This window comes from Canis aureus, chromosome 6, assembly GCF_053574225.1.
Source record: "Canis aureus isolate CA01 chromosome 6, VMU_Caureus_v.1.0, whole genome shotgun sequence".
Lineage (NCBI taxonomy): Eukaryota > Metazoa > Chordata > Mammalia > Carnivora > Canidae > Canis > Canis aureus.
Window position 1 is genome coordinate 2,091,376 of NC_135616.1, and position 15,606 is coordinate 2,106,981.

At 50.9% G+C, this 15,606-nt stretch overlaps 1 protein-coding gene across 2 annotated transcripts in view; it reads right to left on the reverse strand.

Annotated features, from left to right (window-relative positions):
• The window catches only part of MYO5B (myosin VB), a 332,937-nt gene that overhangs the window by 127,951 nt on the left and 189,380 nt on the right, over positions 1–15,606 (reverse strand). For both annotated transcript variants that reach the window (XM_077899806.1, XM_077899805.1), the window contains exons 5-6: positions 6,526–6,682; positions 724–867 (exon numbers count right to left, since the gene is read on the reverse strand). In XM_077899806.1, the coding sequence (XP_077755932.1) occupies positions 724–867; positions 6,526–6,682 (301 nt within the window). The remainder of the gene's footprint in view (positions 1–723; positions 868–6,525; positions 6,683–15,606) is intronic.

Here is a 15,606-nt window from a genome sequence, read left to right on the forward strand (position 1 = left end):
CTGTCAAGCCAAATGTGGGAGGTGGAGATGAAGACGGAACAGGGAAAGGGGAAAACTAATAAAACTGGTCAAAACATTCATTAGGTGTTGGTGACACATCAGCATGCAGGCAGGCATCTCCAAGAAGCAGCTGGGGCTATTCTGGACACACCCTCCAAATGCCGCGGTGGGGAGAGGGGCTGGCACAGGCCGGGACACATGCCCTCTCCGTTCAAGGACGGGATCTCAGAAGAGGGCTCAGGAGGTGGACTGTTTTCAGGCTAAGTAGATGTCCAAGTAGCATGTTTTTGTTTTGTTTTGTTTTTAAATATAACCTACAAAGCAAGAAGGTTATATTTTCCCAGCTTTTCCTGGGAAAAGCTGAAGCCCACATTCCCCTAATCAAAAGACCTTCAGATCCACAAGGAACAGGACAACCTTCTTCGCTGTACCTGTCATATCGGCCATAGGCTGGTACTTATCAGGCATGCTCATTAAGGATGTTGATTGAATCTAAAATCATTACCCTCTTCAAAACAGTACTGGGCAGATTTCTCAGCTCTGATGTCCACAGCATTCACATGAATACTTTGATGTAAGGAAAGGAATCCAAAAGAACAAAGTGTATCCAATTCCAGATCCAAACGAGGAGACAACCCTCCAGGCACAGGAAATGGGTCAGGGAGCAAGTAAGCACCTCTTGTGGGGGACAAAGAACAAAAAGGCCCAGCTCAGACCACTCACCTGAAAGACCACCCTGGATTTTTCCAGCAGGTAGGTCCTCATGTTGGCCCCGATGATGTGGTACCTCTTATCAAAGCCAATCTGAATGTACTTTCCAAATCGGCTGCTGTTGTCATTGCGCGTGGTTTTGGCATTTCCGATGGCCTGCAAAGAACACACAGGAGGTAGGCAAACCTGGAAGGCCCTCTGGGTTTCTCGGTGGCAGGTGTGTGGCAGCATCACCACTCCTCCTCTCCTCTCGCTCACAGAACCTCCCTGCTGTTGGGGTGACAATGAGCAGAGCTGAGAACAAAACAAAGTCTCATTTCCTGCCTCCTTTGCTCTTAAGAACGGCCAGTGAGAGTAAGGACTTGATCAGTGGACTCTTTCCAGCCATCAATGGCTGCAGCGGCCGTGGTCATCTTGGAAATGTGAAGGGAAGGTTAGAACACAGAGGTCACCACTCTGACACACTAGAGCTACTAAAGACCACAGTTGAAGGATCTGTCCTCTTTACCTCATTAGGCTGCTTTGAGAAGTGAAAGGACAGATCCACAAGAGCTTTAAAAGTATGTGATGGCATTGACAAAGAGGCTGTTACTACCCAGCCCATCAGCTCTGCTCTAGGACCTCCAACTTCTGTGTGTTAAGGATCCACATGCAGCTCTTCATCTTTTAAACCCTTGCATTTTGATCCATAAGGAAAGCAAGTCCAGTTTTTATAGATAACAAAAACAGGTTTTAAACTTTACTGAGGCCCACAGACCAAGAAACAAAAAGCAAAAATGATGCAAGTGGGTACAACCTGGAAAATGAGTAGACACTACAAGCAGGACTTTCACAGCAGAAACTCATGACCAATAAACATTAAGAAAACATAACATCACTGGGCATCAGAGGACCACAGATTAAAATGGCAGTCTGCAGGGGCTGTGCTCAGAGCTCTGACTCTACAAAATGAGGAAGATGTGAGGACAGAGACTGGAATGGCTGTTCTGCAAAGTCACTAGGCCCATCTAGTAAAACCAAATACACACACCCCTATCAGGGCAGCAGCTCCCCTTCTAGATGTTACCTGGGAAGCTACAGAAGCATACACGTGGGGTAAGCACACGAACACTCGATGCAGCTTGCATTTAGCAATGAAAAGAAGAAATCTATGTCAATGCCCACCAGTAGGGGAAAACGGAAAGTGTAGCATTCACACAACAGGATACTAAAAAAAAATGGTAGAAGTAAACTAGAGCACAATTCATGGATACGTTTAAAATCTGCTGAAAAGTTGCAAGATGACAGAATGTACTGTTCCTATGGGACATAAGAGAACCACCTTCTTTGTTGTTTGTGCATATGTAGACACATAGCAAGGGCAAATGGACTGGAATGACTTCAGTATAATCAGGATTATTCAACAACAGGGAACCTACCAACATGTGGGAGCACAGAGGAGGGAGTGAGTAGTGGTGCCCAGCGCAGTGGGTACAGCTTTAAGGAGGGTAAATTGACAAGGGTCTCAAAGGGTGAGTAGAATTCTGCTCGTGGGGAGGGACGTGATGTGGGCCAAGGGGCAGGGCCGGTGGGCATGTGGACTGGCCCGTGTGTGCTGGCACACAGGACAAGAGGCGTGCCCAGTAAGTCACTCTGGGCACAGACTCTTGTATGAAGAGGGTAACAGTTGTCAGCCTTGTTTCTTTAGCTTAAAGGGAAAAAAGTTAAATTCCCCTGAACTACATAGTTACCAGTCCTGGTTCACATTGCTTTTGCTCACTGTACCCCCAGTCTCCTCTTTGTCCTGGGACAGGAGCAGGGGGGTGGGCAGCCTCTGACTCCTGAACCTGTGCGGTGCAGACTCCACTCATTCAAGAAGCCACGTGACCCATGTGGTCCAGACTTGGTTCTGTCCCTGCTCTGACAGTCTCATTACCAATATCCTCTTAATCAGTGCAGACTTGTGAACAACTATCTCCCAGGCTGCTAGCAAGCTCTTCCCACAGTGGGGCCAGAGAGCCCTGCACTGAGAATAAATCACCCTGATGCACCCTCAAGTTGCCTTTAATTCAAACAACTGCCACTTAGTGCACCTCGCTGGAGATTCCACTGCTTTGGACAGTCCTCGGCTCTGCCTCTCCAGGAGGCCGCCACAGTTGCCAGGCTGCAGGAATAAGAAGGCACAGGAGCAGAGCAGCCTGCTTTGTCAGGAGGCGCCATCCTGTGCCCTGGACAGGGGCAGAGTCCTCAGGAGCTGGCTGGCCCCTAATGAAGGCTTGGGTTGCCTGTAACCCTCGGAGGGGCCACACCGCTGTCTGGGCTTCCTGATACAAGAGCCCACATAGACCCCAAACTTGTGAAGAGTCAGGTCCTAGCACTGGAGAAGCTGCTCTTTCTCAGCCCAGTCACACTTCCTAACCTGCCCAGAGTTCTTCCTGGCTACAATTCTTCCTTTTCATGTTTCTACCCAAGACTTCTCTCAAACAGAACACTTTAAAAACTCAAGGGACAGTCTCTATGATGGCTACATTAGGTAACTGGATAGGACGAGCCCTAAGGAATTACCCATACATTTTCCAAAGCAGCAATTTGCACAAGGCAGAATTGTAAAGTTGCGAGCCCAAACTACTGCACCACTTATTTATGTGGCATCATGCTTGAGGAGGCTGCTTCATGCATACACTCATCATTTAGGCCTTAGCAATGGAACCACATCCCGTGTAGTGTTGCTCTCCCCTTTCACCCTGCCAAAGTACCCTGAGTCCCCAGCAGTGCACCAGCCCATCCGGGACATAAGAGATAACTGAAAAATGTTAGGTCATTTTAGACCACTGTCATTTTTTTTTTAAGATTTTATTTATTTATTCATAGAGACAGAGAGAGAGGCAGAGACACAGGCAGAGGGAGAAGCAGGCATCATACAGAGAGCCTGACATGGGACTTGATCCAGGGTCTCCAGGATCACGCCCTGAGCTGCAGGCAGCGCTAAACCACTGCGCCACCAGGGCTGCCTGACCACTTTCATTTTAAAAAGCATCCCTAAAGCAGAGACTCAGATGCCTGCACACCACTGTCCGGTGGCATTTTTCATACTAGCCCACAGGTGGAAACCCATGTGGGTCAGCTACTGAGGGACGCATGACCAAAATCTGGTATTATCCACACAATAAAGTATCATCCAAGCATAAAAAGGAACAGGGTACTTCTACATTCTACAACGCGGATGAACTTGGAGAACATTAAGCAAGCCAGGCACAAAAGAACAAATATTGTAGGATCCCACTTATGTGGGGTCCCTAGAACAGGAAAATTCATGGAGATGGAAAGTAGAATAGAGGTTCCCAGCATCTGGCAGGGAAGGTTAGAGAGTTATTCGTTAATAGGTACAGTTTGGGATGATGAAAGGGTTCTAGAAATGGATGGCGCTGATGGTTGCATGACACTATGAATGTACTTAATGCCACTCAGCTGTTCATTTAAAATAGTTGAAAATGTCAGTTTTGTGTCTAACCACAATACAACAATTAAGAAACCTTCCTGTGTCTTGTACATGTTTAATAATGTGGTGATCTACCTTCATTAAATTCTCATCTTGACTAAAATTACATTGCCCAGGCACTAGTGATGTAACAAGTTTCTTCCCTTCTGTTTTGCCCAGAAAAACGACTTCCTCTATTTCTGAAAGAGGCAGCACTCTGTGTCTTTGAAATGTTACTACCCTAGAAATGAACTAGGTTTTGAAATTCTGGGGCAAAGGAGAGGCTGAAAGCCTGGTTTCATTCCCATTTGAAATGAAACATGATGCCACTTGTAGGGTACAATCTTAGCTGCCTCAATGCGGGTGCATAGATGGTCCCGGGTAGGCCAAGGCCATGGTCCACCATCACATTCTGAATGAGGCCAGGCCAGGTCCCCAGCTTGGGCTGAGAATAAATGCTATGAGCAAAAAGGCTACCCGTTAGTTGCAGGTCTCACAATATTAATGTGTTTGCAGCCAATAAAGCAGCAATGATATGGTCATGAGGCTTATTACTATAACATTCAGTGAAAAAACTGTAAGGAACAGACCCAAATGTTGAGCAATTATCAGCAAGTTGCAGGATCTGGGGGGATTATTCCCTTTTACCCTTCCATAGTTTCCAGGGAGCCCTTCTTACCTTTTTTGTAGGTCAATGGTTATCAAACTATGGTACCCAGATCACCAGGATCATCATCACCCAGGAACTTATTAGAAAGGCAGATTTTGGGGCCCCCACCCAGACCTTCTGAATCAGAAACCCGGGGGAATGGGGCCCAGCCATCTGGTATAGCAAGCCCTCCAGGTGATGCTGATGCGCTCAGGGGTAGGAACCTTTGTAAGGGAGTAAAAGTCTTATTTGTATCTGCTGGATAAAAATGCCTCCAACCAGGGGATCCCTGGGTGGCACAGCGGTTTGGCGCCTGCCTTTGGCCCAGGGCGCGATCCTGGAGACCCGGGATCAAATCCCACATCGGGCTCCCGGTGCATGGAGCCTGCTTCTCCCTCTGCCTGTGTCTCTGCCTCTCTCTCTCTCTCTCTCTCTATCATAAATAAATAAAAATTTTAAAAAAATGCCTCCAACCATACCAACCATTTTCCAACCCACGTGACAAATATGGAAACTTGCTTTTGTTGAATTGTTAATGAAAATATTGTGTCCTGTTAGTCAACAGAGAATCAAAGTTCTCCAGATAATCCAACTGTGTAGGGAGGACATTATTCCCCCAGAAACAACGAATTCCCATGAATGGAGACTTGTATTCGGTTGTGTACTTGGTAAAGGAAGGAGGGGGAGAGGACATCCGGGAAGGACCCAGGCAGGTTCTCGTTCTCCCCAGCTCTAGACTAACCACCGTAGGACTCAGGTCTTAATCAACAGGGCTCAAGGCACTGCAGGGAAATCTGATGCTAACTTGCACCTTTGGGCCTCAACTCAATTTCTTCTTCCTAAAACAAAGGAGCTGCCGTGGGCTGGAAGGGGTCCAGTTCCCACCAGCCTGTAACCGAGACAACCATCAAGGGCCTCCACTTCAGAGGCAGAAATCAAAGCTGCCCAGGGACCACACACCCATTGATATCTACACTCTATGGGAATTAAGTTTTTAAGGAGGAAAGAGAGACAAAGAGAAATGGAGTTCTGACCTTAAAACATGCTGAGTTACAGCAATATCTAAGTTTTGAGGAACTTCTCTGGCCCTGTGCCTGAGCTTACTGCTCTGAGGCTGGGGAGTCAGGATACAGAAACAATATCCAGGCCAGTTCCTACCACCACAGGGAACTGCTTTCTGATGATCAACAGACTGTGTCATCACATAGCTTTTGACTCTACCTCCCCCACCCCCCCATGGTCAAATATTCTGAGGAGAGAAAAGAATCTATCAAGGCTTCCCATCCCCATACCAATCACCCTCCTGATCCTGCAGGACTTGAGAGCACTGCATGGTTTGGGTGAAGCACGGATCTGCTGATGCCCAACGGAAGCAGGAGGGGAAGAGCAGTGGAGGTGGAGGTAGAATGGACACCCCTCAGGAGAGCACTCAGCAGAGTCCAGGGACATGGAAAAGACACTCCACTTGATAGTGGGGACCCGAAGGGTGCTACCAGGTGAGATCACTCCCAAATCCATGGTTTCTGGGGCACCTTTGGAATTTTTTCCTTAATAGGAGACAACAGGTTCTCAGAAACAGTCATGTATGACCCCTGAGCTGCTTCTAGGGATCCTTGTGGACAACCTCACAGGGCTGGACACCCAGCAGTCTTGCTGCCAGAGGAAGGGACTCCAACAAAAACGGCCAAGTATGTTTGGAAGGCTATACCTCCATGATGGGACTGGACGCCAGGACCTTCTCTTCGATGTTGGTGTCACTGGCTGAGCCACCAACCGTGGCAAAATAGCGCATGGCGTACTTGGCTGACACAGTTTTGCCAGCTCCAGACTCCCCGCTGACTATGATGGACTGGTTCTTCTCATCTCTGGAAAGGAAAAAGCACTGGTCAGTTGTTGGCTGTAGAAAGGCTCTGTTGCCTTTCAAGGACTCCAAGGACAAGGCCCTGAGCCTGATCAAGATCATCTTACCTTCTTTGTAGGACAAATATGAGGAACAGCGTTAAACCAGCCTGCCTTCCCTCACATGCTTGCAAAAGATGCACAAGCAGGAGAAAGAGTTCAGAGAAGGGCTTATAAATGGCACACAGCCTTCCTAGGCACCCTCAGAAAGGGAGAGGTAGCCAGTCACTGGCCATGATTCCACTTTTCTGGAAGCAGCACCCGCTGATCCATTCCTCTACATACGCATAGGTTCACAGACATACACATCCTGAGAATTTACACGCATAGCCTTTCAGGCACATATTCTCTCACCTTTGATTCTGTGATGTGCCACTGGGCCCCTGCATGGGTTCTAATTTTTTTTAAAATGAAGACCTTATGTTTGAGCCCTGCCATGCCAGTAGACAGCGTTTTTAATTTCTTGCTCACATATATGTATCCTGAAAGGAAAGCTACTAACCACCAGACTGATCTTGCTTCAAGTTTATCAGAAATTAGATAAAACAACTATCAATTGCAGTAAGAGGATTTCAGTGAGACTAAATGGAAGGCAGAAAGAAGATACTCTACACCAGATAAAAACGCATCTATATTTATCCCTTTACAATAGCAGAATTACAGACAAGTAATGCACAGCCCAGCCACTAAGGAACACAGAGGGTCGAGCACAGAGCAAGAACACATGTGTGGGCCACAGGTTTGGTTGATGAATTAATTGCTGGTAAGGGCTGCAGCTAGCCACCTACGTCCAGCTCACAGATCCACTGCCTGGAAGGCAGGCTCTCTGCTCTGTCTCCAGTCTCCCTAATAGTACATGGCACGAAGTATATGCTCCTAGGGACTAACAAGCCCCCCACTTCCTGATGAGAAAGCCCAGGAGCATGGAAAGAGATTTAAAGCAAAGGCCCCCTGGCACCAGCCTGCTGCGTTTAACACCAGCTCCTGCAGCTTCCTGGGCAGACAGACCACAGCTGGATGAAGCCACCACAGGCTGCCCCCACCCCACCCCTGCCACTCCACCCCACCCGCCGCTAATCATCAATATAGGTAGACTGTAGCTTATCAGCACAGGGGAATGAGGCTGGCTCTGCTTTCGATCTGGGCTGACAGCCGAGAAGTGGGAAAGCAGCGAGATCACACTGATGTCAACTAGGGAAGGACTAGAAAGACAGGAAGGGTCTGGGCTGGGAGCACCAGGTAGACTCGGCTGTGGGAGCTGGGCTAAAGCAGCCCTAACCCAGAGTCCCTGTTCAAGGTTGTCTTGGCTCACACAGACTGTCATCATCACACGGGGGACGGATCTGATTAAACAGAGGTGGCTACTGCACGCCATTGAGAAGATGGGGGAAAACCAGTGGATCTTCCAAACTGGCTCTGCACCAGTTACCTGAATACTTATGTAAATCCTACTGCGTATGTGTAGGGATAAGAAGTAGCTGAGAGCCCTTGTGGGTCTAGGATAACAGTGGTCATCAGAAGTCTGTGGGTGATGCTTGTCTTCCCAGGTTCGCTTATTAGAGTTGTAGGTCACCCAGCAGACCGTGGGGATGATGACGGTTGCCATCTCTTAATACTTCATAATCAGCTCCCTAGAAAACATTTCAGAAGCACAACCCTCCTGGGTGACCAAGAGAATAACCAGCTGCACTTCTAGACCTGGCCCGTGGACCTGGGAAACAGACCCGAGCCTGATGCCAGCTTCAGAACATGCCCCATTACCTCAGTAGGGAACGGAATTTCAGGAGCTGGCCACAGCCTCAGGTTTGAAGTTCTGCTTCAAGTCTATATGTTTAGCCTAAAATCAATGGATGAGCACAGGATGCATCTGAGCCTGACTCCTCAGCAGAGGGTCACAGGGGAAGGAGAGGCACAGACGGTCCAAAGAACTGGGTAGGGCTCTCTGGGAGCAACACCAGGGGTCAGGGGCAGGAGAGAATGAATCAGTGCGGTGGGGGGTGGGGGGGGTCAGTGTCATCTGGCTCCCTGCAGTAGAACACACATGGCGAGATAGACCCTGAGGACACGGGAGTGGGGTACAGTTGCTATACATACAGCACAGACCCATGACACATGTCACGTTTCACCCACAGCGTTGAGATGGGGACTGTCCCATGCATCACTGGGAAATGACTGCAAAGTCCAGCACCGGGCTTCAGAAACAAAGCAGCTCCTGAGTCTGCAGAGCAAGCAGGCTGTTGTAAGGGTGAGGGGGCAGGAACTCCAGAAGAGTGGTTGGCTTCCATGACGGAGAAGGAACGAAGGAGCGGTAACGAGGCGGCAGGACGTGGAGGCCAGCTCTGATGTGCTGATGGAAATGCGGTTCGGTGGCCAAGACCGTAAGGGCAGTTATAGATACACCCAAGGTGTGACTGATCTTTACAGTCAGGGCTCTTGAGCACGGGAAGGTCAGGCAATGGCCGTCAGAGCTAACTGCTGCCAAACCTAGTGGATATCAGATGTGACACTGACGTGTAGGCCACAGTCAGGTAAAATAGCCTCTCCTCAGACCAACAAGCACCTTTTGACCCCCTCCCTAACTTAGACCTTTCTAAAATAGGTCTGATCGCAGATTATTCTGTAGCACCCTGCATTTCTGCATACACAACTCACTCCCGGGCCAGGCCCATGCTGCGCGCACACACTCCATGTGGTAATGGCCCAGAAACTGGCCTTAGGGATGACATAGAACAGCACAGACTCCTTCTATGGACAGTAGCTCTACTTCTAATTCAAACCACCAAAACTCAAAATATGGGCATTAAAAACACACTTGAACCTCAGTTGCAGCGATTAGCTAGCTGACCTTGGGCAAGGTCGCCCACTTCTTTGACCCTCAGTTATCCCAGCCGGGTGCCGCAGGACTGTGATGCCCAACTACACTCCCACTCATCTTCATGGCCACCTTAAGGTAGGTGCCCAGCTCTCTGACCTGCCCCCACGTGCCTGCCCGACCGCCCAAAGCACAGCTCTCACCAGGTTTCTCCCCACTCAAAACAGCAAACTGCTCATTGCAGCCCAAACACCAAGCCCAAACGAGCTGGTCCAAAGGCAGCACCCCCCCACCCCCACCCCGGCGCTTATGCTATCAGCCCTGGTCATTCACCCCAGTGACTTCTGGTCGCTTCTTTTCTCTGGGCCTCTCTCCACCTCAAGAGGACAGGCTGTGACTTGGGATCCCCGCCGGTCTTCTCCGCCCCGGACATTGGAGGCGTTTACTGCGGAAGCACTAATGGGAAGTATGGGTAGGGCAAAGCTCTCCCTTTCAAATTTGGGTTGCTTGGGGTTATTCATTAGCATGCAATTCTACCCAGTATCCTTTAGAAACACAATCCAAATACAGCTCCATCCAATCAGCCCGATTATAGATCGGACTCAGTTTGCAACTTGGGTCAATTCGCCTTTTAATGAATTTTTCTCCTAAGCCCAGTGTAATTCCCCTTAGAAAAAGAAAACAGGACAGCCTGGGTGGCTCGGTGGTTTAGTGCCACCTTCGGCCAAGGGTGTGATCCTGGAGACCTGGGATCAAGTCCCACGTTGGGCTCCCTGCATGGAGCCTGCTTTTCCCTCTGCCTCTCTATGTGTGTCTCTCGTGGATAAATAAAATCTTTTAAAAAATAAATAAAAGAAAAAAAAGAAAAAGAAAACAATGGCCAAGGGCTTTCCTACCCAGCTGTTAAGGTCGAGGCTGTCTTCAGGGGCGTATGCGTCACCCCCAACAGGAAAAATCCCTGCAGGGCTGTGCCTCAGGCAAGAGCACAGGATCCTCAGGCACCAAGCCATCCTACCGCACCCAGGCTGAATAGGGACACTACACACACAGACACGCGCACACACACATATGCTCACACACAGCTGCTCCCCTATTTCATACCAGATATCCGTCTTGGATATCATGGAGGCACAAGTATTGCTAAGGCACCTCCTGTGAATATTTCCCACCAAACCACTGCAGGCCTCGGGCTCTGAGCTGGGTCCATCCATACCCCCCCTCCCGGACGCCCCCCCTCAGGAGGGCAGAGGCAGCAGGCGGCTATTTAGGCACCTGGGGTGGTTCCACTAAAGGAGAGCCCCACTGATCGGCCGGAGAGATGTCATGGAAACTGGAAGAAACCCACTGAAATGTTGTCTGGGTTTCCTGTGGAGAGCGACCTGTCACCCATGGTCTCCCAGTCAGCGACAAGCACATGGAGGGCTCCCCGGGCCACTGTCCCAGCTGACCCAGCAGCCCCAGCGCAGCTCTGGGGTGGCCCATTGTGGCCTGGGTGGCACCTGTGCTTCGGCAGCCATAGCCACCCATTCAGCCCCCGAGCTGAGAGCTCACACAGGGCCAGCACCCCTCCACCCTGGCCCCTGGGGCTCCAGGCACAGGTAGCTCCACCGTCCCCACTGCCCACAGCCACAAACCCAGGAAGCACGCCGCTCGCCCACCCTGCAGCTGCATGTCAGCTCATTCTATCGCCTCACCTCCCACCATCCGCCTCCCTCTCTGTTGCTTTGTCCGGCCAGCTCCGCCACTGACACAGGTGAGGGCAACCCGCAGACATCCGCCCCTACCTGCCTCAGCATGTCCCCCTCGCATGACCGAATGCCCGCACTGGACCCCTGCTCTCCCGGCTTCTGGGGGGGCCTCCAGCCCAAGGCCCCAGCCTCACCATGCTCACTGTTCCCTCTGCTCCTCATATCCATCCACACGGGGCTTCTCCATCCCCTCCTACTTCGTAGTCACCTAAAGCTTTTCCACCTCAAACTTTTTCTCTTTTATTTGCTCTCAACTCCAACCACACTTGCCTCTGGCAGCTCTTGGACTGCTGCTCCTTGGTGCAACTAATCACTGCCTCTGTCCGTCACATTCGGACAGTGTGCAGCAAGTTCAGCAATGCCTGCTATGCTTAGGACTCATAAGACTATAGGGTGCCAGTCACCCACCTGAAAGAGAATAAAACTAAAGTTTAGAGAAGGCAAGATCAATGCCCAGAGTGAGCTAACGAGATGCCCAGCCCATCCTCAAACACAGGCTCCTAGCTGCATGCCTAGATTCCCGATGGGCCATGCTGGGACAGCATAGCCACCACACTGCACTCCCAGTGACCAAACCCAGCTATAACGTGGGGAGGACTGGATGCAAAGCAGGTGCTCTGAGCACTAGTTGGCTCAGGACAGCCTCCACTGGAACATGGTTCTTTGGCAGCTATTCCCTGACCACCTTGCTGGCCCAGCATTCACCACAGATTCACAAGCAGTTTACATGCCTCCCCAGCATTCTGCACACCCTTGTCCCCCCAACCAGAACCTAAGACTTGAAACGGTTGCTGTCGCATGCAGGGCCTGGCTGGGCAGCCAGCACCCGACCGTGTGCAGACCAGACCCCAGCAAGGACCACCATAGACACTGATCCAAAAATGCTGCACCCAGCAAGGGAGCCCCCTGGGGCTCTGCGATCTACTGCCTGCGAAACCGGATTTGGCAGTCTCTGCCCTGTACGGTCCTCCCCTGCTCGTCCACAGGAAAGGGGCCGTAGAACACAGTCTCGGACAAGGTCGACTGTTGGCCCGCAGCAGGCTCTCCTAGAGAGAGAAGAGGTGGGAACAGCACATGCTAAGGCCCCCAACACAGGCTGGCAGGAGGGAGGGGACATCTGGCTAAGGCACCGTGGGAAGGACACCGCATTTCTGAACACATCATTAAGTCCCCCATCGTTTCCTTCTCTAGTGACAAATCACCCACATATGCGGGTGTCAGTAGAATGCAATCTACTCACTAATGGGGTAATCAATCTATGGCGTCCCGCCTGTCTGTTGGGTCTCTATCTTCAACACCTGCATCACCACACAGATCATCTATGACAGTTTACAAAAAAAACTATGCTAGATGATGGGGACCCCAAAAAAAAATCTTAAGGATTTTTGTTTGGGGTGCCTGGGTGGCTCAGTTAAACATCTGACTCTTGGTTTCAGCCCAGGTCATGATCTCGGGGTTGTGGGATTGAGCCCCACATTGGGCTCACACCCAACAGAGTCTGCTTGAGATTCTCTCCTCCTGTTCCTTCCCAATGCTCTGCTCACATGCAGATACTCTAAAATAAATGATAATCTTAAAAAACTTTTTGTTCAACAAAGATATTTATGTCAGTTCTATGCAGAGTTGATCATTGAGAAACACCCTAAGAAAATTCAAGTTAATCTTAAAAGCAATGCTGATGAAGGAGTACCAATAGTAACACGGTTTTCTGTCTTTAGAAGCTTAACACAAACACTAGAGCATTCAGTGCTACAAACACACAACTCTATTGAAACAAAAGGATAGCAAAGCCCTAGAGTGAAGAAGTCAGGGCAATGACAATCAGGCTGAGGCAGCAAAACTGGGTTCTGTGTGGAGCTGAGAGTAAGGCCGGGGGTCAGAGAGGCTTGAATGGAGGTTCAATGAGGCAAGAAGGATACAGAAAATTACAATGAAGAAGATTTGGACTCAAAACAGAGCCACACAGGGGCACCTGGTGGCTCAGTGGTTGAGCATCTCCCTTTGGCTCAGGGCGTGACCCCAGGGTCCTGGGATCAAGTCCCACATCAGACGCCCCACAGGGAGTCTGCTTCTCCCTTTGCCTGTGTCTCTGCCTCTCTCATGAATAAATAAAATATTAAAACAAAAACAAAAACAAAAACAGAGCCACACAATTATTCTGAGTCCATGGTTAGAGGCTTCCTCCCAAGGTGGGGTCAATATGGAGAGAACATGGTGCTGTGACAAGGGGCTGGCCCAAAAAGGTCCAAGCAAGACATTCTATGACCCCTTCTAGCAAGAGCTGTAACTCAATGGGGGGAGGCACGCATCCCGGGCACCTGGCAGGAACACGCACGTGGGAGGAGTCCTATAGGCCAGAGGTCCCCGTGGTTTCTACAAGGAGGGGGCAGACACACACTGCTGGGCACATCTGCAGCAGGCCTCCTCCCCCATTGCCAGGTCAGGGTGCGTGCAGGGGCAGCCCAGCTCTCACCAGGAAAGCCATCAGAAGTGCTCAGGGAAACTGCTTGGCTTGTAGTTAGCAGCTAGAGTTCCAAGTGCCTCCTTGAGAAGATGAAATCGACCCTTCTGGCAGCGGCAGCATATCACCTCCCTGCACTCGGCTCACAGCAGTCCCAGGTTCTATTTATAAACCTCTGAGGCGTAGCCTGATACAGGTAGTAGCGAAACCAATCCCTTCCTTCCACCCGCTGGCCGCTCCTGAGAGGGGCGGCCGCCCAGCGGGAGTCTCCCAGAAGGGGCCTAGGGAGCCTAGCCACGCACAGGCCTCGCTGGCGGATCTGCAGGTGTGGGAGGCGGCGGACATGGCCAGGGCTCCTCCACGCAAGTGGGAATGTGCCCATTTCTTTGCTCTTAAAACAAGGGGCTGGAAGATGATCCCGAGCCCTCCTGCCACCCCTGTGAGCTGGGACCCCAGATGCAGGGAAGGCTGAGCTGTGTGAGATGCTCCCTGTGAACCACAACTAGTACCTACTAATGTCGAACATTAGAAACCTGGGGCTCTGGGGGCACATGTGCACGAGAAGCAGGCATTTTCTGTTTTCTGAGATTTTCTACATCATAAGCCTCTTTGGGTTAAATGTGGTCCTTGGCTGGAGTGAACGAGGATATGCACAGGCCGTACCCTGTAATCCAGGTAAGTATCCCTCTTCAAACTATTTTATTTGAGTCTGGAAACGGTTTCTCAGTAAAGGAACACATCCTAGTAAGTTCAGTGACAAGGCCCTCTGCCAGCTGCTGGTCCCTGAAGCCAGGCGTGCCAGGACCCCGGGCTCAAGCCCCTTCTCCTTGGGGCACGTGCTCTCCACCACGCTACCAGCAGCGTATGCAGTCTTCGACAGTCTCCTTGATAGATGTTGCTTTATCCATCATCTTCAGATGTGGGGCACAGTGAAGGCCAGTCTCCGCACCCCCATTACTCCTGCGGGGGGGAGCTCATCTTCCTGTGTGACCCCAGGTGCCCTCACAGCTCCCCATGCACTCTGCTCCTGCGAGACAAACATGCACCGAACAAGGACACATGGAGGCTGCACATCCAAACAGAGCTCCGCAGCTCCCCACTCTGCTCCTGGAGGGGACACTGGGCATTCCATGCAGCAACAAGCAAGGACCAGGGGTGGCCCCTGACTCACCCTCCCCTCTGCCCCATCAGGCCAAGGTGGCTGTACCGCCTCCACTTCAGCTGAGACCCAGAGCCACCCCTCACGTTCTTCTCTCCTGGATCCCTCCGAAGCACCGCAGCCAGTTCTGCTAATCGTACAGCCTAGTCCATCCATTCCCGACCTCACTGCTGCTGGAATGCTATTTTTTCTTAAACATTTATTTGAGGGAGACAGAGAGGACCAGCAGGGGGAGGAGCAGGAGCAACAGATCCTTGCTGAGCAGGGAGCCTGACACAGGCCTCCATTCCAGGACTGTGAGACAATGACCTGAGCCCAAGGCAGATGTTTTATCCACTGAGCCTCTGGGTGCCCCTGGAATGCTATTTCTAAGAAACCTGTTCAAATGTCTAGGCCCTGCTAGCACCCTTGCATGAGACATGGTGTCCTGAAGGGTGCAGTCAACATCTTCAGTGCTTCAGACCCACCTGATCTGTTCCCAGGGACCATTCTAGGCAGAGGCATCAGGGCCGTGCAACGCGTGGGAAGGCACAGGCTGTGTCCAGAAAGGAGGCAAAGTCGAGGACAGTCAGATCCCCACAGGCAAGTCCTAGTCCTCGGCCACACTTCACAAAGGACCTGCAAGGGCTCACTCACCCTGGCCATATGTCAGGAACACCTGCAGAGCTTAGGAAGCCACCTTGGCTAGATCCTGCGCCAAACCAACCACA